General features: G+C 53.1%; 7 protein-coding genes across 7 annotated transcripts; 3 read left to right on the forward strand and 4 right to left on the reverse strand.

Moving 5' to 3' along the window:
• Positions 1-714: 714 nt before the first annotated feature.
• On the forward strand, positions 715-1,783 carry CABS01_02207 (uncharacterized protein; the record flags this gene model as incomplete). The annotated part of the gene is made up of 2 exons (XM_060535585.1): positions 715-899; positions 970-1,783. 2 exons carry the CDS (start codon positions 715-717, stop codon positions 1,781-1,783), a joined length of 999 nt encoding a protein of 332 aa, XP_060395890.1.
• Positions 1,784-2,067: 284 nt separating this feature from the next.
• On the reverse strand, positions 2,068-4,929 carry CABS01_02208 (heterokaryon incompatibility protein; the record flags this gene model as incomplete). The annotated part of the gene is made up of 1 exon (XM_060535586.1): positions 2,068-4,929. The coding sequence occupies one exon, from the start codon at positions 4,927-4,929 to the stop codon at positions 2,068-2,070; it is 2,862 nt and encodes a 953-aa protein (XP_060395891.1).
• Positions 4,930-5,630: 701 nt separating this feature from the next.
• On the reverse strand, positions 5,631-7,801 carry CABS01_02209 (alpha-L-arabinofuranosidase; the record flags this gene model as incomplete). Its single annotated transcript, XM_060535587.1, has 4 exons — positions 5,631-6,917; positions 6,979-7,095; positions 7,154-7,615; positions 7,676-7,801. 4 exons carry the CDS (start codon positions 7,799-7,801, stop codon positions 5,631-5,633), a joined length of 1,992 nt encoding a protein of 663 aa, XP_060395892.1.
• A 1,932-nt stretch (positions 7,802-9,733) lies between these two features.
• Positions 9,734-10,669, reverse strand: CABS01_02210 (SnoaL-like polyketide cyclase; the record flags this gene model as incomplete). The annotated part of the gene is made up of 1 exon (XM_060535588.1): positions 9,734-10,669. One exon carries the CDS (start codon positions 10,667-10,669, stop codon positions 9,734-9,736), a length of 936 nt encoding a protein of 311 aa, XP_060395893.1.
• Positions 10,670-11,158: 489 nt separating this feature from the next.
• On the reverse strand, positions 11,159-12,052 carry CABS01_02211 (uncharacterized protein; the record flags this gene model as incomplete). Its single annotated transcript, XM_060535589.1, has 1 exon — positions 11,159-12,052. One exon carries the CDS (start codon positions 12,050-12,052, stop codon positions 11,159-11,161), a length of 894 nt encoding a protein of 297 aa, XP_060395894.1.
• Positions 12,053-13,896: 1,844 nt separating this feature from the next.
• On the forward strand, positions 13,897-15,527 carry CABS01_02212 (fasciclin domain-containing protein; the record flags this gene model as incomplete). The annotated part of the gene is made up of 3 exons (XM_060535590.1): positions 13,897-14,031; positions 14,248-14,292; positions 14,469-15,527. The coding sequence occupies 3 exons, from the start codon at positions 13,897-13,899 to the stop codon at positions 15,525-15,527; spliced, it is 1,239 nt and encodes a 412-aa protein (XP_060395895.1).
• Positions 15,528-17,809: 2,282 nt separating this feature from the next.
• CABS01_02213 (peptidase S41 family protein) lies at positions 17,810-20,423 on the forward strand (the record flags this gene model as incomplete). The annotated part of the gene is made up of 4 exons (XM_060535591.1): positions 17,810-18,017; positions 18,188-18,583; positions 18,649-19,355; positions 19,407-20,423. The coding sequence occupies 4 exons, from the start codon at positions 17,810-17,812 to the stop codon at positions 20,421-20,423; spliced, it is 2,328 nt and encodes a 775-aa protein (XP_060395896.1).
• Positions 20,424-20,730: the final 307 nt, after the last annotated feature.

Here is a 20,730-nt window from a genome sequence, read left to right on the forward strand (position 1 = left end):
ATGGCTCAAGCTTACAGGAAATTGGCTCTGTGATATGTCGACCATGTTCAATTTTCGACCCTAACTTCCATTTATTGACAGCACCGCCGGTGCTCTGCCTGGAATATCGAACCGCTCCCCCCCAATTGGCTCTACTCCTTGCGAAGATCTGAGCAGGATCCATCACACATTCCGCTATCAAGATTGCCATGACTGACGGTTGAGATTCAACGTGATTCCTCCATGAGAAAAACAACTTCACAACTTGGGGCTGTCAATGCAGTAAAGGCATCTACCGCCTGTTGAGCTGTGTTTGCAACAGTTTCATGGCAACCTCGCAGTATCAAGGATGTTGCTTGTTAACATAACTGGCTTCCCATGGCTCAATGCAGCATGCCTAACTTCAGGGTAGAGCACAAATCACGAACGAACCTATGCGAGTCGAAACCTTGTTCATCTGTTTGCTGGCTCTCCACCTTACTCGTCCCCGTCCCCGGGAGCCTCAAATCCGACCTAAAACATCCCTCGATAGTTCAGATGAAACTCTTTGCGAGGAAACCTTCGTGGTAAAATTGCCATCACCACTGTTCGTGAGTGAGGAAAATGTGTTTTGTAGAGCAACTGAAAGAATGGATATATGGTCTTGGGCCTCCCGTTCCCAATTTCAGGAACCAGGTCCTATCGTCTTATCTAGCCTGCCTCCTAGAGCGACTCGAATTATCAACAGCAGTTACGATGGAGTTGGTCTTCCACTTTCAGCGCGCACTGACGCTAGCGCTTGTCCTTCTCTTCAGTGGGGTTCAGTGTCTGCCACAGCAGACAGGTGGAGAATCTCCTGCCGACAGAGCGAACAAGATACCTCAAGGTATTATGCCCGCAAAGGATGGTTCCATTATTCTTGATACTACAGAAACAATCAAGTAAGTGAAGCTTGGAAAGAATAACCCCGCTATGCACTTTCAGCGGAGCAAGCGCTAATTTTTGAGCTAGCAACTTGAAAATTCGCTTCCGCATCAGTGGTCCAGCAGGTGAATTTACAACAGCAAGCAAGGTACCCGGGGGCGGCAAGACAACAGGCGCGAAGGGCAACCTCGGGCTTCACGTCCTGCTACACGGTGACAGCGGCTCGTCTTTCTTCGAAATGCCAAATCAAGGCGTAAAAAACAATTTGGCGGGTGTCACAGTACTTTCTCCGGACAGAAACCTCCACTGGGGAGGGGGTTCTGGGTTCAATCGCACAGACGGCGTGGCGCACGCTCAAGCAGTCAACGATCTCGTCTTCCAGACCCTGCCAAAGTACATGGCCTTCAATTCCTCTAATGTCTTCTTCTCTGGGATCTCAGGCGGGTCCCTTCTGCTTTCCGGATACTTCATGCCGGCGCATATGGGTAACTTCGCCGGGAATGGGGTGATGCTTGGTTGCGGTGCCATGGAACCCCGTGTCGAAGTATCGCAGTCCTCTCGCGACGCTCTCATGAAAACTCGACTTCACTATCAAAGCACCCAGAAGGAACTTCAGCACCTGCAAGGATCAATCTCTGCCACCATGAAGGCGTACGAAAAGGTTGTCAAGGACAAGGGAATGGAAATAGAAGCAATCAACAAGCTTCAGACAGCCAATAACAAGCCCGTGGGAGGCCATTGTCAATTTGACGAGAAAGGGTTTGACTCCGGAATCCAGCTCATTGCTGACAACTATGCTGCGATTATGCAAGGAGGAAACGGCGAAGTTCCGGGTATTGGAAATGTGCTCAAGGGTGTTTCCGGTCAAGAATTGAAGTTTTCGGATGGCGGTGCTCCTTGAGCAAGCCGAGCCAGTTATCTTAAACCGACACGATGGTGTTTCTATCTGGCGAACTCCGAGGTCTTTTATCAATATCTTCATGTTGACTACCAAACCGATTCCTATTAATATAGCCCCATTATCCGTGAAGAACCTGGAATTCAATGTTTCATACGCCTACAGCGCAATCCGACGCAACTGCAAAGTCCTAGTTGGATGTGATCAAGAAAGCAGAGAGATTGCGACCACTCGGACTTCATTTATCATTCCTATTTCGATGTTTGATCTTGATAATCTAGCGGAACTTACTGGATCGTAATTTTCGAAGGCAAAGTCAGGTTGAATCCAAAAGAATTCAGTCGATAGCGAATCGACATTTGCTGCTCCAGTCCATCGAGCTTATCAGTTGGCCCATCTCGCCATGAAGCTAACCACTGGTGTTGGCCCAAGTGCTGCAAGATCTCCCACTTTTTCTTGAAATTGCGTCCTACTACTTCCCAGTTCCACAAACAGTCTCTCGTAGAGTGTGACCACGCTATCTCCTTTGTTTGAGATTTCAGCCTTTCATCTATGTAAATGGAAGGGCGTGACTGTTCATGTTCCTGCTCCATGTGCGGAAATAATTTCAAGGTACAAGTAATGGCCTCCATGGTCCCAATGATATTGCTACGTTGAGGTAGCATCTTGTTTTCGAACCTATCCCATGCGTTCAGCCAGAGTTGTTGCATCTCCACAGATGACCGAATTCCAAAACAATGCTCGTCCTCGTATTCAGTAGCATGGGCCATGGCAAATAAGAGGTCGCTAGTTATGTCCGCCCACTCTTGAAAGCCCTTCAGTAGCTCTTCATCCGAAAGTGAGACTTCCTCCGCATCGACAGCTTTATTGGCGCGGTGCCTCGTCTTAGGTAACAACGACCATAGGAGGGTTAAGAGGGACTCTGAGGACCTCAGCATACAACTTTTGTAAACGAAGGCCTGTCGAGGCCTACCGTCTTGCCAAGTTCCAAGCGTGATATGCTCTGCCCCAGTTATGCTACGAAACAGTAGCTGAATCCCCCGTTCATCCTCAAGGTATGGTTTCAATTTGGCTTCGAGTTGCTTCCATATCTTCCAAAGGCGCATTTTTGAATCGCTCTTATGGCGGGCGATATATGTGACGAGCTTCAACAAGAGAGGCTCTGCTGGCAACTCCAACATCCGCTGCACACAGTCTTCTCCAATAATGGAACGGCAACCTTCAATGAGATACCTTTTATGTTCTTCCAGTTGTGCCTGCTCGCTTAGGCTGAAAGGCTTGCAGCTCATGTTTTTTGCTACTTCACCTGTGTCGAGGTCTTCAAATTGTAGATCACAGGCACACAGGAGACGGTAAGCTGAAGAGGCACAGGTTGACCGTAGCACTGCATACCCGTGGATGCCGTGAAGCCAGACAATATTGTCATTTTGTTGTATGAGGTGGGAGACGTCAGCTGCATTGGTCTCTCGGTATATGCGTGATGGATTTGGGAGAATTAGTGTAACTTTCATTTCCGGACCGTTTTTGAATCCAGGTCGAACAAATGAATGCCGATATCGACCGTCCTCGGTGAAAAAGCTTCGAAGATTACAAATCCTGATTGCCGTGACCTCTAAGTATCCGCTTCGCGACATGATATGGATATCGAAGGGAGAGGGCAGTTGCAAGAAGAGAGTTCCCATGTTCAATACGGCGTTATCGAGCCTGGACCTCTCACTCCCCTCAATTCTTCCGGATTTTACGAGCCGCTCGTAAAGGTTTCCACCACTGCCCCGTTTACGAAACGGTACCTGTATGTCTGGAATCCAGGAGGGCAGAGTGCTCCGCCTAGCTCGGTTTGCACCTGCAAAGAGAAGAACGGCCAAGCCGAGGCCACATTTCTGCGTCAAATATGCCGCAATACCAATGCTGACCTCTTCTACGGTAAGCTTGTAGTCGGGGTAGATTGGCCACATATTCCATCGCGAGGCTAAGCCTAGCAGAGCGAATACTTTGTCCCGGGGATCCTTGCATAAACAGTCGCTAGTGTCTATCATGAGGCCGAGAAGATTTTGTAGAGGACAGATTGTAGCTTTGTCCCGCGTGATCATCCAGGAGTGATGAAGGAAAGGGGTCAACATTCCCGAGAAAGGCCAAGGAGTTGACCTTGAGCCACAGTAAAGCGTCAGCTTTCTGCTCAGAACAACTTCCTGAACAACCCACAGCCTCCGGAAGTACGGTCGACTAAGAAGCATCTGGATAGGTCCTTCACATTCTGCACAAGCTTTTCTCTCTTCCCCGTTGTGACCACAGTTGCGATGAGACAGTGAGTTGAATATAGCCGTGAGGGCTCTGTCGCTGTCATCAGTAGCTGAGCCAAGGTATGCCAAAACCCCAATGGCCGTGGCGTATATCTGTGGCATGAGAGCGACTTGAGCATTTCGCTCTTCCTTGTCGTCCTGATTGATACATAGAGAATCGATCCAAATAGTCCGAGAGCTACCGCCAAACAGTCGAACGCTACGGAGAGCATTTTCGCAGTTCCGAGTAATGGGGATGATATCCCAGTATGGTCCAATGAACATTGGTCTGCGCCTGACAGAGTCTCCAGAAGAATCGGCCCAAGTGTATGACAGGGCCTCATATCTTGCCCTCTTGGATTCCAACAGCACATTATGAAAATTTCCATGCAGAATGCTACCGTTGTCTCCTGAGTCGAGTTCCAACATTCGTATTTCCCGGCTGCCCCACAGCATCGGGTAGCATCTTGAGGGGCGATACAACTCGTCAGCGATCAAGAGTTTTCTTCGCTTCGTCCGTGACTCTTCTGCCGTCGGGAACTCTTTCGAAGGCGGGTCTGATCTCTTCGAGGGAGAATTTGTTCTTAGAGGGGTTGACCCTCCTCCGAGAGGAAAGGTAGAGCTTGAGCTCGAGCTAGCAAAGGTGTCCGACGGGATTTCTGGTCCAGAGTCGGTGTAGTTAACGCAAGAAGGCCACCGAAGGTTGTACTTGGAGTTATTTTCACGGACAGGAGCTTGTGTCGATCTGAGAGAAGTGTCAAACTGGACATCGTCAATCGATGCTACTCCGTAGCAAAATCGACAGCATGGAAGGCCGCCGCAGACCACAACATCAGGCCGGGAGCAGCCGCGTTCGTGCCATCTAGACATCGCGATACGGGATGTTGAAGTAAATTCGGCAACTAATGAAGTATGGTGCGCTCGGAAAAGAAATGATCATCTTCGTGTTGTCTGGAAAATTGATAAAGGCCATGCTGTCAGCTCCGGAGCCTGATCGCCCAAGTGAATCAATCAGGTGATCCAAGTACTATGTATGTATACATGCACCTAATGTGGCTTCGCAATGGTTCTGCTGGGGTTGAATCGCCATCGATGCTATTCGTCCAGCTTGATGGTCCTATAACTGAATAAATTACTAAAGTGCTGTGTGTCATAGGCAAGCAAGGTCGAAATCTGGTAGTCAGCGGCTTACTAGTAAGCCCGCATGGCACCAGACACAAAGCCCCGATTACAACCATACAGCCTCATTGTAGACTGCATGTGCTGTTTCACACCTTTGAGCAAGTTCATCCCAGTGAGGCTTGATTAAAAAAGACTGATTCAGAGCCGTTTCTGAGAGACATCCTTTGCTTGCATATCATTGCAGCACTGAGCGTATCAAGGACTGGACACAAGTATGCCCCGCGCTTAATCACCTTTGAGCCTTGGCCGTGTGGTCTTGATAGTTAACAAGTCACTGCAGCAGACGTGAGTTAAGCATTTGTTCAATATTCTTATTGATTCATATGTCTTGTTCAACTTTCGCAGGACGCATTACACAATGGGGTCAACTATTCTGTCTTCCGCATATTTCATGCGTGGAAGCGTCTAAGAGCGCGAGCAGTCTGGTTACCCTTGGAACCCTCAGTATCAAGAACAGCAACGCTAAGCTCAGGGAGGCTGAAAGTGAAAACACCATCGGCGTTGGCTACAACAGTAGTAGTGTTGCTAGCGACAGTAGTCTCACCACCGTTGAGGGGATCGTTGTGCGCAAACGGATCGCCGCTGGGGTTGGTCAGGACAGTCAGGGAGGCAGTAGTGCCAGCAGTGACACCCTCAAACGCGAGGTTAATATCAACATCAGCGCTGTCGGTAGTGTTGTACACAGCACCCTTCCAGATCAAGCTGCCCTTAGCCTCGTTCTTGCCAGCGACCCAGTAAGCAGGGCCGAAGTCGCCGACGGTGGGAAGGGTGTGCGACAGCGGGTGTGCGGCAAAGAGCTCCCAGACGAACCAACTGGTTGACCGCGTAGTCAGCGCCGAGTCAGCGGCGAACTGAACGATAGTGACGGCCCATTGCCAGCGGTTCATGTTGCGAAGAACGGGAGCGTAGAAGGTTCCCGGGATGCGGTCGGCGTTGCGCTCATAACCAATGAGGGAGACGGCCTCGCCGACGGTGCCGATCCACCAAGGGAAGGGCATCAGGTCGCCGTCCCAGCCGGTGCCGCCGTTGGGGTGCGTGGCAGCGACCTCGCCGACAATGTGGCCAATGTCGTTATCGAAACGGTCAAATTCGTCGACGAGAGCGTCGGGGGTGCGGTAAGGGTGGTAATCACCAATGCCAGGGGCAGGAATCTCGAAACCATCACCGTCGGTGGTGGCGCCGGAGGAGATGACGGTGATGTCGGGGTACTTGGCCTTGATAGCCTCCATGAACATGGGGAAGCGGTACTCCTTGTACGAGGTCCAGCCGCCGGGGTACCCGGCGAGCCAGTCCTCATTGCCAATCTCGACGTACTCGAGCGTGAAAGGCTCCGGGTGGCCGAGCTCGGCACGGCGGGCACCCCACTTGGAGTCGACGGGTCCGCGGATGAACTCGATCTGGTCGAGGGCGTCGTCAATGAAGGGCTGGAGGTCTTCCTTTGCGGTCACATCGCCGTTGAGGGCGAGGCCGGCCCAAACGCCGATGACAACGTCCAGACCCATGTCCAATGCCCACTCGAGGTACTCGACGAGACCGAGGCCGTGGGTTTGCTGGTAGCCCCAGACGCCCTGGAAACCGGGGCGGTTCTTAAGGGGGCCGAGAGTGTCCTTCCAGTCCCAGTAGGTGCCGTTGTTCAAGCCCTCCAGCATGTTGCCACCGGGGAAGCGGAGCAAGCTCTGTCTACCAGTCAGACGCGTGTTCTTGTTGTAATTTGATAGGATTGGGCAAGATTCTTACGGGGTGTAGTCCAGCCAGAGCCTCGGCGATATCAACACGAAGACCGTTCTTACGGCCCTTGTAGGTGGGAGGGAAGAGGCTGATCAAGTTGAAGTCCAACGAGCCGTCGGCAGCGCCCTAAAAGCGAGTCGTCAGTATATGTGGCTCAGCTTGGAGATGTGTAAGAGGTTCATACCGCAGGATCAAAGGTAATGGCAAACGTGTTGTTGCTGTTGGGAGCATCCTTCTCAGGAGTGAGCTCAACCTCGTGCTCAACCCACTCGTCGGCCGATGCCTTGGACTCAATCTCGACAGAGCCAAACACGTCCTCGTTGAGAGCGGACTTGAGGCTAGCAGTAAAGACACCGTCGTACGAGCCCTTGACCCAAAAAGAGCCAGTGTACTTCTGCACCTTGACGTCCATGCCCCAGTAGCCATCGTTCTCGAGGCCGATAGCGCCGGAGCCGTTGCCCCCAGCGACGTTGACGGAGACGGGGAGGGCGGCAGAGAGGGGCTCGGTGAGGTTCTTGAGGGTGAGCTTGGCGCCGTTGATGGCGTGCCAGGCGTCGAGGGAGACGGGGAATCTGGGGCTGAATTGGAAGGCTCGGTTGCGGATCAGCTCGGCATAGATGCCACCATCACCAGAGTTGTTGATGTCCTTGAAATGCAGATGTTAGTTGGAAGACCTCCGGGCAAGAGACGGCATTGATTCACAAACCTCATGGAGGAATCCGTACTGGTGGCCACTGGTGGCATTGCCACCGGATGCCTTGATGGAGACATCGACAGCAGCAGCCGAAACGGCGTAAGTAGCGGCCAGAATGGCCGACTTGAGCGACACCATGTTTGCTTCCCTATTGCTTGAGATTGAGGTTGCAACGACGCGAGGGTGTCAAACAGAAGGAACCATCAAGTCGACTACGAAGGGGCATCCTCTTTTTAAGGAACCCCAAGCTCCACGGGTACACGATGAGCTGATCCCCAAGGGACTCCATGGACCGGGGAGAATGTTGCCATACTTGCGTAGCATCGCATGCGAACCGGGTGGAGGAAGAACATGTGCTCATTTCGCCCGGATGGACAGGGCCTTTGGAAAAGATCGCCTCGCAATGAAGCGGTGTTCCTGACGTGCCTGATCACCCCGCATCCTGCTCAGATAAGGTGGCACCCGGCGTGAACGTCTCTTCGCCCAGACGGCAGAACCCACATCGTGAGCGTCGCTTGTCGGTGGCTTCAGGACCGAGGACGAGCAGTCTTGGCAAGATTTCGCCCCGCGGACTCTACGGATACCAGGGGGGGCTTCTTTGCTTCAGCTCGGTTGATATTTCGCGTCTTCATCTGCGAGCACTGAAAGAGCAAGGGTCTATGGTCCGGAGCAGAAGTAACAGCAGCTTGGATTGGGTGTTTGCGCACAAGTTGTGAAGAGTACCGTTACATCGGCCGCGCACCGGTTGATGTCTGAAGCTTCGCGCGCGAACGTGAAAGTAGGACAACGTTATTTAACCCCCCCTTGCAAGCTTCCCCTCCTCCGCTCCTGTGGGGAAATACCTGGAGGACAAGGAGGAGGACATGGTGACAAGGGCAGAACTTTTGACTTCTTGAGATGAAGAGAATGAGGGGAAGTTGGAGAAAGAGGGAGCGGTCCGCGGCCTGGTCTGGGATATCCCCCGGATCCACCCTCGTCATCTACCGGTTTCCGAGCGTGGCGATGGCGTCCTCTCATTCGAGCGCATCAACAACAATATCGGGGCTCTCTTTTTTACCGCCAAAGAGAGTGTGTCTGCCCCATGTGCGCGAGCACATTGTCCCTGGCGCTAGATGAGAGCATGGCACGCATCATGACTTGATCATAGTGTATTCGGGTTTTGTGAATTCCTGATGCCGGTGGGGCAGCAAGTCATCAACAGTTCAACAGTCATCAAGTCCTTCCCATTACCTTAGCCTTACATACCGTATGCCAACACCCCGCAGTAAAGCCTGGGCTCTTGAGATTGGGTTGGACCGCTTCGATGCAAGATGTAGCATCATCTCTGGGCATTCGCCTGGTACCTCATCTGCCGTTTTTTTTTTTTTTTTTTTTTTTTTTTTTTTTTTTTTTTTTTCCCCCCCTCTCCGCCCGGGGGTGGTAAAAGGGGGGAATGTGTTTTCTGTTTTTTTTTTTTCTTTTTTTTCCTTTTTCTTTTCTCTCCCTCTTTCCCTTTTCTTTTTTTTTTTTTTTTTTTTTTTTTTTTTTTTTTTTTTTCACTTGCCACGAGCCTCCGCGTGTGTGAAAGGGCAGGTAAGGGTTTCACTCTTTCGATCTCATTGCGCGAACTTTCTCTTGTCTGGCATCTTTGGTCAACTCTGCTTCCTTCTCTATATTCAACTCGGCCTTAAACTCTCTTTCGCATATGATAAGACCGGGTATTAGCTAATAGCAAAGTACCTTACCTTAACTAGCATCCTTGGGCGAAGCCAGAGACACGGCTTCGCTAGCATCACCCGCTTGCGCAGGAACATGGAGAACTGGAGGAGGTCAGCTAACGGGATACGTCCAAGCTCAGTCCCAGTGGACATTGATTCAAGCCCCTCATCAAGCACAGCCGGCAATATGTATCATCATGTAAACTAAGGGAAGCCGGTTGCGGAAAGCTTACCGATGTACCATAGCGAAGTGAAGCCAATCGTTATCAAAACGCGAGTTTGTGTTCAATGGCTAGTACAATAAGAGGCTGTTTTCTCCGGCACCAATGCGTCATAAACGATATGTTATGCTCAGATTCGGCAAGAACAGGTGTTATGTACCCCAAATTTTGTCTATGTCCACTTCAGAAATCCTCTCACGAGGTGCGCGCAAGTGCTCATCGTACGTGAGTACAGGACCCATGCATTTTCGATAAGCTTCCAAGTCCACGACCGACCATACACTCGAAATCTTCCCATCCTCGAGCTGATAAATGACAAACTCCTCGAAGAAGACGCCTTCGCCATTAGGCTTCGCGCCTCCCCATTCCTTGACGGGGGTCCCCGTGAACTCGATTCTCGCCGCGATCTGCTGCGTCTCTTCAACCGCGATGACAGGGTAGGCACAGAATTCGAGGCCCTCAATCGCATCTTGGCTCTCGCTGATCAGAGGTATGTACTCGGCGATCGAGAGCTTGCGACCATTGTGCAAAAGCTCCGGCTGGCAAAATTGGTCAAAGTCCCGTTCCATTGTCTTTTCATTGATACAGTCAATGTATCTTTTATAGAATTCCTTCAGCTTCTCCGCCGTCATAGGGGCCACTGCCGAGGCTTTTGGTGGAGGTAGCGAAGCAGGGACTGTTGAATATTGGCGATTGGACATTGCGTCCACGTCCCGTAACGACCGCCAACCTTTAACACCGTCATCCCGTATGAAACTAGCAAGGACGATTTCCTGGAACTCAAAGACCTCGTTGGAGTCCTTGAGCGTCGTTCTGTTGATGAGACGGGCGAAGAAGTCGTTATCGTTACTGAGCAGAAGCATATCGATCTTCACCACATTGGCGCTATTTGGTCCAAAGGGTTCATTGAGGCGCCTTACGAAATTTGGTTTCCAGTCACCATCTCGTGAGCCAGAAGGCATACCTGTCGTGTCGATGAGCCACCCCAAACCGGTGAAGTCTTTGCCGTCGTTGCATATTGCGATGACATCACGGAAAGTCTTCTCGCGCGTTTGCTTTTCCGTCAGCCATGGCTCGTGATACTCCATTTCTGAGCAAAGACCTGGGAAGCTGAAGGTTGTGTTTTGGTATCGTGTTGAGGAGAAGTTGCTTCTTATTTCATGAGATCGACAACGCGCCGTTTGACAAACATGGTGATTACCTAAGGAGCGGTTTTCTTACTTGACTGCGGGGTTGATGCCGAAAATGACGGAAAGCACTTCCGTCGGCGGCGGTCGGATGATCGTCGCCCTCAACCCGGGGAAAGCTCTTGATTGCCCCTTCACCTATCCCTTGACAGCCGGTTCTTGTCTTACAACTTCAGATTCTTGTCACTGCTTCGCGGCGGAAGAGTCATATGGCCCATTCCACGGTTTCTCAGATTTGAGATGGTTTGCTACAGGCGGTTAATAACTGGATGAACATACGTCATAGATTGAAAACGAAATCCTGGTATTCTAATAGACAGGGCATGCAATGATGAAGGGTATATGTTGAATGCAAAGGCAGTTCTCTCCCAGCTTCATCCGTCATCAAGATTAAGAACCCTCAGTGCCCTCAATGTGAGTATACCAAGTCCACAACGCAGTCGCGACCGTAACAATCTCCCACTTCTCCCCCAACATCCCCGTCAATCCCGAGCCAGCAAACGAGAACTTTAGCCCCTTTGTCAAACTCTTGTAATTCGTCGCCAGAATAGCAACAATCTCATGCCCATCGCTCGTATATCCAGCTTCCCTCTCCCGCCTACTCCCTCCGGCGCCCTCGGCAACTTCATTCAACCTAACCAACTTCCACCCATACGTGCCCCCGTGAGCAAGCTCAGAGACCTCCCCGCCACGACTGCCCCTCCACTGAAACCTCTCCGTCCTAGCCTCCGTCCCGGTATCTTTCCCCCCGACGGTCATCGAAAACACGCGGGCGGAACTCTGATCCAAGCCCCACGGCACCCCGGTAATCTCCGTCTCAAACCCGCTCGTCTCGCCGCGTTCTTCCTGGGGCGGGATTACGATGGTCGCAGGCGTCTGAGCCTTTGCGGCCCACCACTTGCCGATCGTCGCGAGGACGGGGTGCTTGTCCGTAGGCCCATCATGGAGGATGATTTCTCGTCTCTTGGTGCGCCAGCCCGCGTGCGGCGAGGCGGCGAAGAGCCTCTCCTCGTTGGAGGGGCCGAGGATAAAGGTTCTTGTGAAGGCCCATTGGAAGTAGCAGTTTACCGTGGGCGGGAACTTGTGTGTCGCGGCTGTGAGAGTTGTGGAGGATGAGTGCCCGGCTTCGGCGTGGAGGTCGTCTGATAGTTTGCCATATTCTGGTAGGTCATCTTGGGCGGCGCTCGGCACGGCTTCTTCGTAGGATGGAGGAGGTGCTCCTAGGCTAGTATCTTCGGCGGAAGAGCTCACCGGTTCCTTTTGCTTTTCCGAAGGGTAAGACATTGTTTGATCTGGAACATTGAAATGAGTTCTAGAGAGAGTAACTCGACATGATCATCGATGTGCAGACTAGGATGTCTTTGTAGCCCCATTCTCGTCGTAGGTAGCGAGCACAGCGTGCAGAAACTCTGATACCAAAGTCCCAAATAGCGGATCCTCTGCTCGATTGCATCACCAACCGTGGCTGTGGACATGAGAAGCCTATCATGATCATCACCGACAGCTCCGTAAGCGGCGCATATTACTACTAAGCCACAAATATACTGTCTCTTTACGGCAAGGGAGCCCACCGAAGCTGACAGCCGGAATCCACACGGCATGGGCAGCGCCGAAAAACCGGGTCGGGTCTGCCGATAATAAAGCGGGGCCGATGATTGTAGAAATCCGAGAGCGTAATAAACTGCCTAGAACTATCGCAAAGTATGGTTGATATCCATAAAACCGGCCACTTTTCGTCGTCAACCCGGTCGTGGCCGATTTCAGTCTCATTTTGTTGCAGCCTGACATACGATCCTCAATTAGATGCAGGGTATTGGCTTGGCAGCTGAGCCGTGCCGCCGATTTACGCCCCCTGGTCTTTGAACAGTTTCGAGGCCCCGAAAATACCTCGAACACCATCCAGGGCCTGACGGATAGCCTGGTGATCTGGTTGTGGTTCTTACTCAGAACATCCCGGTTGACAGCTCAAACATCCAGGACATGGCGTCGGGAGTTGACTACTCCTTCACGGTAGTGTCCATCAACCATCCTACTTGAAGGAGACTGAGTAATTGGACTGACGGAGTTCCCTCGTCCATAATCTTCTTTGAACATGAGCTGCCCACATTCCGCCCACATAATGAAGATCTCCCGCGCTGCTCCGAGCCCATCATCCAGGCACAGACTCATAGTCACATCCAACTCTGCTTAATCTTGTCCTGCTTGTGTGTCATTCAACTGGTTCTCATTGGAGTTTCCAGCGAATGACCTTTCCCCAGAGAGGCCCCAGACACCCCCGTTCGTCGACAACACACGCGCGATGCACCCTCTTGGCTCTAGTCCAGGCACAAGAACATGACGCTAAAAGCTGACCAGCGTGGCAGCGCAGCCAAACACCCCAACGAACGCGCCGCCTTTCCCTCTTTGACCATCTCTCAGCCCTTCCAGTTTAATTGCACCTGTCCACGCAGCGTCCTAAGCTTCCTTTCATCACCCTTTCACCACGTTTTCGCACGATCCTGCAAAGTCGCAAAGAGTCGAACGCCACCCCCGAATTGGTTGCTTTCTGATATCTCAGCTCCTTCAAGCCTAATTTCAACCGGGGAAAGAGCTGAGAAGCTTAAAGAGTTGTCAAGACTCAAACGGCGTGTTTGATTGTTCGAAAAATGGTGCCAGGGTCGCGTTGAACGACGCCACGAAATGGTCCGCCAGCAAAGGGCCAGCGATCCTATTGCCATGCTGCATTGCGACCCTGTCCCGTTGCTTCAACCCAGGGGTCCAGGCCCGCGTCGCCGCTTCGATGCGGGATGCGGGATTGCAAATTGGGAAGGTCGAAAGGAGGAAGAAGATTTAGCTAGTTACCCTTCAAAATGTCATCTGCATCCTGTCCCACGCTCGGGAGTTTCTGTCAGACCTTCTTTTGTTTCTTTCATCTATTGATCCCTTGATTTCACAAACATTCTCGTCCTGGCAACGACGATTGTATGTGTCGTTTGCCAGTTGTGCCGGGCATGCAGCAGATGATTATAATTGCGCCGCCATCGCCTCTTCTCTGACAAATCACCATTCAGATTCTTAGTCTCTAATCTTGTTCTTGAAGACTCCGGATTTTAATTCCTCTCAAGCAAATACGCGAGCCGTTCCCGACGATGAAGCCATCTACAAACGCCCTGTGGGCTACCGTCGCATTGGTGGTATCAGGCATATCCACAGTCGCAGCCCAGACTTTAGAAGAAGCACTCAGCAAGCAAGCGAATCTGACAACGTTCCGCGAACTGGTCAAGGTAAAGAGAATAGCGACTCATGACTACACGCTCAGATCTCCAACGCACCTTCATCTGCGGGCCCAGGTCCGAGACATATGTCTCTTGCGCATTGCATGCACAACAAGCAACTAACGATCGGACCTCGGTGCCTTGGCGAGCTTGCGATGTGGACTCAATACTTGGTTGAACCTCCTCCATATCCAGTGTAATTGTAGCTGACAACTTCCACTGCAGGATAACGCAGACATCTTCTCAAATTTGCCCAAATCCGGCGTCACGGTAAGGCTCACCCTATTTTCGCTCCCGTGCCCCATTTTCAGACCAGTCAAGGAAAAGACATTTGATGCATACCATCCATCTGGATCATAACCCTTCGGCAACAGCCCAGCGCATAGACGTCAAAAAGCCCTGACTATAATGCGTAACGTAGTTACTGACCATGTTACCAACGCTAGATCCTCGCCCCCAGCGACGCAGCATACCTCAAAGGCCAAGGCTGGGACTCAAACAAGGACGCCATCGCCATCGCCCTCCAATACGGCATCCTCGGTTCCAAAGTCGCCTTCAACGCCTTCTCACCAGGCGACTCAAGCATCATCTCCACCCTGCTCACCGACGCGCGCTACTCCAACGTGACGGGCGGCCAAACCGTCCTCGTCACAAAACAGCCTAACAACGATGTGGTCATCACATCGGGCGTCGCATCCCGCACCACGGTCCTCGAGACGGACGTCGCCTTTGACGGCGGGCTGATCCAGATCATCGACAGCCTCATGGTCACGCCTGCACGACTCGAGACCACCGCCCGCGACGCCTATCAGGATCTGACGGCGTTTCTCGGCGCGCTGTACACGGCCGACCTTGTGCCCGAATTTGCTGAGATGCCTAATGTCACCATCTTCGCGCCGAGGAACGCTGCCTTCCAGCAGGTTGCGGGAACGCTCTCCGGTATGAGCAAAGATGCGCTGCGCCGGGTGTTGCAGTACCACTTGGTACCCTCACGGGTAGTGCAGGCGTCTTCCCTAAAGAACGGGACCGAGTTCGCGACCGCCGCTACTGGGAACAAGAGTTTGGACATTACCTTGTTCAACAACGACATCTTTGTCAACTCGGCACGGCTGATCCAGACGAATATTCTGATTGCCAACGGCGTAGTGCAGATGATCGACGCAGTTCTCAACGTCGACGCACCCAACGCCGCCCCGAACGTGACGGCCGTTTCGCAGTCGCCGGTCTTCACGGTCACAGGAACGGTAGAGACGGGCACCGCGGCGCCTACGCCGTTCGTTTCTGCGTTGCCTTGTACGGCGAGCTGTCGCGTCACCGGCGGCGGAGGCGGCAGCGGGGCCGGAGGGACGGCCACGGGAGGGGTAGCGTTACCCAGCTCAAGCACCGGAGGCGTCGCCGCGGCGCGGTGCACTGGTCCAGGACTAGTGGGCGTTGCCGCTGCGGGGGCTGGATTGAGTTTGGCCATGGGGGTATTGGGAATGGAGGCCTTGGGTGTCATCGTCTGAGGCGGATTGGCTATGGAAGAAGAGTGAGGCATGATGGACGCATTGCATGGATGGACAGGGAAGGGATAAGGTACGGCCGACGTCAAAACGGACGGTAAGATAGTTCGGGCGAGGGGGACTCGGCAAGAGGAGGAGCAGAGAGGAGGAGGGAGTTTACTCGCGTGTTTTACCGTCCGTGGAAGAGACGGCTGGGGCGGTGTTTGGACTTTGGGACTCTGGACAGAGTAGCGGATGCTGAGATACCCGTGCTTGATTTGAGTGAGGGAGCGAGCGGTCGGGCGGCTTGCCCAGCTCGTTTGCTTATTATTTGGCTGTTTACCTTTCTCGCTAACGAGTTGTTTATCGTTTTCGTACCTAGACATGAGGTGTCGAATTGGCTTTTGATTATCCGCCTTATACGGTTTCCATACCATCGCGGGGTCATAGGATTTGCGTGAAAACAGTGAAGCTTCGATCGACAAACATCCCGCTTGGCATAGTTGATCGGTTCCCCGGTCGCTACCTTATCATACGATGCACCTAGAGTTTCGCCAGTTTATCCTTTTTCAATGAAGCTTCGGTCGGGGTGGGAGGGGGCTTGTTGATCAACAAAAAGGAGTCAAGTGAATAAGGCTTTTTCCGCTGTGGCGGGGTAGAAGCGTTCCAAACGAAGCGGAAAATCGTAAAACCATCGTGACCAGATTCGGACTCAAGGGGCATGGCCTTTCGACGAATGTCTTGTGTAAGAACTGCCCGCTTCAGCTTGACTTGGAGCTCTTATCCGTGCGCGCTGCTACGGCTTCTTCACAGGCTTCTGCGCAGAAGAAGAGAGCCCACGGCGTAAGTGGGTGCACAATGGACCGGACGGGCCATTTCAAATGAGATCTAGCCGTGGGGGATGATCCCCTGACTCTGTTTTGATCCACGGAGCAAAGGTGAGTTTAAAGGTGTTTAGGGCTGTTTACTGGCTTGGAGGACCCGTGGGGTTTGACCCGAGCTAGTGCCGGGCGTCACCGAGACAGATGGGTCATGGTCCATGGTTCAGGAGAAGCACGCGAGTCGGGTTCCTTGCCCGTATGCAACACAAGATCTGGCTCTGCCCAGAGTCAGTGGTTTTGTGGGTGGTGTAGTGGTGGGGGTTGAGCGTTACTGGTGCGGAATGCGTTTCCTCCGGCGGGATCTGCTACAGCAGGGTAGTGGCTGCCAAGAACATCGCCAAGGGTGAGGCGACGAGAAGCTTCACGTATGGCGGGGGATGTAAGCGGCCGGATTGGTACGGATGTGATGTGAGTATCTCAGGGCAGTGACAATGAGGCTCTGGCGAGATGAAGGAGGGTGGGATGAGGGGGGGAAACACGGGAAGAATGGAAGAGACGGAGGAAAAGCACGGAAAAGAGGCCACAGCACAAAACACAGTTGATCTACTTAGTCTTTAAGCCTCGTACGCCCAGCCCGGTAGATAGCCGGCGCGAGTATCACTCATCGATATCTTGTATCGTGTGTGTTGTCGAGGATGGCCTGTCTTCAAACTTCAGACAGAGACTGAATTCTCCCGATTTGCACCGAAACAATAACCCAATCAACCGCCAAGCAACAGGATGAGGCCCTTTCCTTACCCTTTGAAATGTCGCCGCACTCTGCCTGTCTAGCCTCGGGAGGGGGCTGCCCTAAGCCTCTTCTGTATTTACCTTGGTGCACAGATCTGGCCTATTCCCAAGTAGTAAGAGGGTCGTAGAGGGGGGTGCCCTTGCATGATGTCCGAGTTTAAATCTTGCAGCGTCCGGCACCCAGGATGCGCGGATGCTTATCTGAAGATGTGAGGGTTGTCGTGTTTCATGATGGCTTCATGATTTGGGAGCACAAACTTGGGACGTGTGTGGGCATGGGGGGTAACAGCGCGCCGCAAGAGACACAGAACGCCCGCCGCCAAGGGAATAACGAGAGCGAATGAGCGGGACCCGGCCTATTTCGTGAGTTACCTTTCGACCACAGAAACTGGCCCCAGAGGGCAAAGGAGGGAAGAGGACAATGCAACTCTTAAAACCCCATATGCTCGTCGATCCCGCCGGTCGTGGTCGTTCTTGAGTCTCCTTTCTCAGGCTTCGGCGAATTGCTTCCAGCCCCATTATTTCCCTTCCTTTCAGTGCCCGTCTCGGTCTCGAGACTTTGAGCTGGCCTCGCCGATAGCTGTGCTATCTGTTTCTTTTCTATTCTTTGAGGAGGTGTGACAGTTCGAAGGAGACGCGGAAGTTTGCGCAGAGAAGAGAACGGGAAACAAGAGACCTCGCGAGCAGACGATCAAGATGAGATTCACGTGGTGGACTTTGGCCTCGGCCGCCGTTGTGTTGGCGGCGCCGGCTCCCCAGGCTCCGGGACAAACGCCAACTCCCACGAGCAGCGGAACGCCGACAACGCCCAGCGCTCCCAACGGAACGGTTCCTGGCGGCAATGCTGAGGCATGTGCTCAGATTCAGCCCAAGGTCCAACAATTTCTCATGGCGAGCCCGAAAGGTACGTTGTTGTAAGAGCATGCCAGCTACCTATGTGGGGGGAGGAAGATTGCAACTATTACGGCGGGGAACGCTAGAGATTCCCCAAGATCCTCTACAAAAGCGTTGGACGTCATGGTGTAAAGCAATCACAAAAGCATATTCGCTAACAAAGTTTGCCCCATTCAATAGCAACACCCCAAGTGCCAGCTCAGTTGGCCTTTGACTGCCTCCAGACGGTGCCAAACAAGAAGGGCCCGGCCAAGGACCTGGTCAAGAGTTTGAAAGCCTACGTGCAATGGCAATCCACGCTGTCATGGCTCAAGAACCCGCCGGCGTCGTATATGTTACCGCCTACCGATATCGAGGGCGGCCTGGATGAGATTGAGAAGAAGGCGGAGGCCGGCTCGTACAAGAGCGAATACGAGTTCCAGCTTGCCATTTTCCAGCTGATTGCTTCGGCTCACGATGGTCACTTTGCCTTCCGTGGTGATGTGTTCAAGGGCTTCAGCTTCCGCAACAACCTCGCTGCCGATATTGTGTCGGTCTCGCGCGATGGTATTGAAGTGCCTAAGCTGTACCATCTTGGTAAGTAGTCCCAACGCTAGCCCTTCGATCAATATGATTGATCAAGCACTGATTTTCCACAATAGCCCAGCTTGATGGCAACTCCACCGCCCCCGCCATCGTTAGGATCAACGGCAGAGATGCTGCCACCATGATCGCAGACCTGAACCTGAAGTTCAGCGGTTACCAGGACCCCGACTCTCAATGGAACGCCAACTTCAAGTCGTACGCGTCGAAGGAGAGCTTCATCGTCGTCGCCGCCTCCCTCGCTTTCCAGGGCCCCAAGGTGACAATCACCTACGACAACGGCGAGGAGCGCTCCGAGGACAGCTTCGCTCTCATCCGCACCGGCGCAAACTTCACTGGCGTCAACAGCGGCGAAGACTACTACAACAAGTTCTGCAACCCCGACTCGCCCGCCAAGCCCCAACCGTCGCAGCCTGGCATGAAGCCTAACCAAACGACGCCGACCCCGCCAAAGACTTCAGGCCCGCCGCCCCCTCCTAAGCCGACAATCGAGGGATACCCCTTCCCGATTGTCCGTGATAGCGGTGCCAACACCACGTCCGGTTACTTCCTCAATGGGACGGGATACGATGATGTTGCCGTGCTCGCTGTTTCGTCTTTCGCTCCTCCCGACTCCATTGACGCTACTGAGTACTTGACCAACTTCCAGAGCACCGTCGCCACGTTCTTAAAGAAGAGCAAGGACGCCGGGAAGAAGCGTCTCGTTATTGATGTCGCTGCCAACGGCGGTGGTTTCGTTGTTGCTGGTTACGAGCTCTTCGCTCAGGTTTGTCCACCTGTCCCCCTATCACTTTTCCCTCGCTAACCCTCATGATAGCTGTTCCCCGAGGTCAATCGCTTCCAGGCCAACAACTTGCGTCTGTCCGAAGGTCTCACTACTCTTGCTCGTCTCTCCGCTGCCATCCCTGCCAACTTCACGCCTAGCACGCCCGAGGAAAAGGATGCCCTTGAGGCCCTAGGTGGCAGCTCCATCGTCAGCAACCTGCTCCCTGGAGGCGTCTACACGCCCGATGAAGCCGCCTTCACGACCGTTGACCAGATCTTGGCACCGGTCTCGCTCAACGGTGACACCTTCACTGCATACCAGCAGGCACCACTCAACCAGACCGACCCCACATTCAACCTCACCGGCGTCGGCAGCAAAGCTAACCCGCCCCCTCGCGTCTTCGACCCTGAGAACGTGGTCCTCTTCACTGACGGTACCTGCGGCTCAACCTGCACGATCTTCTCCTATCTTATGATCCTCCAAATGGGCATCAAGACCACCGTCATTGGCGGCCGCCCCCAATCTGGTATCATGCAGTCCATCGCTGGTGTCGAAGGCGCCCAGGTCTTCGCCTTCAACGACATGACCACCGACGCCAAGGCCATCATCGCCCTCACCCCCAAGGACAAGAAGGAAGAAATCATGAACGGCGAACTCGGCGAGCTGGCGAAGGGCTACGCCATCAAGCGCGCGACCACGCCCAAGAGCGCCGGTGCCATCAACGCAAAGAACGCCTACAGTATGTCCGACGCCAGGACGCCGCTGCAATTCCTCTGGGAGCCGGCCAACTGCCGCATCTTCTACAGCCGCGAGATGCTCTTCAAGCCCGATAACGCGTGGAAGCGCGTCGTCGACGCCACATGGAGCAACCCCACGCAGTTCTGCGTTGCGGGCTCTCAGGTGCCTGTCACGAAGAATGCTACAATGGATCCCCTGTTCAGACAGAGCCAGAACAACACCGGCTTGCCTGGTGCTGGCAAGAGTGCCGCAGCTGAGAGTATCTCCGGTGCTGGACTCAGACTCGCGGTTCTCATCGCGACGTTCACGGTGGCGATTTTGGCCATGTAGAATTTTTGACGTTTTCTTTCATATTTCAATCATCGACTGCGATGGCACTCGGATGGCTTAGAGACCTGATAACAGGACCGTTTCAACGGCTGAACTCTCCCCCTTCGGTTCTATGACACTTCCATGACAGAGTTTGGGGGGCCATTATTTGGGATCACAGCAACGGGATTATCCGACATGATGTCGGGTAACCGCATGTTCGGCACCAGGATCCCTGAATTGTCGTAGAGTTGAGACGAGAGGGGGGAAGGTAGAGCCTGCTTCAATAAGCGCTGGGCCTATCTGCTTCTGGAAATGATTCAGTAAA

This window comes from Colletotrichum abscissum, assembly GCF_030869225.1.
Source record: "Colletotrichum abscissum strain IMI 504890 chromosome Unknown Scaffold_4.1, whole genome shotgun sequence".
Lineage (NCBI taxonomy): Eukaryota > Fungi > Ascomycota > Sordariomycetes > Glomerellales > Glomerellaceae > Colletotrichum > Colletotrichum abscissum.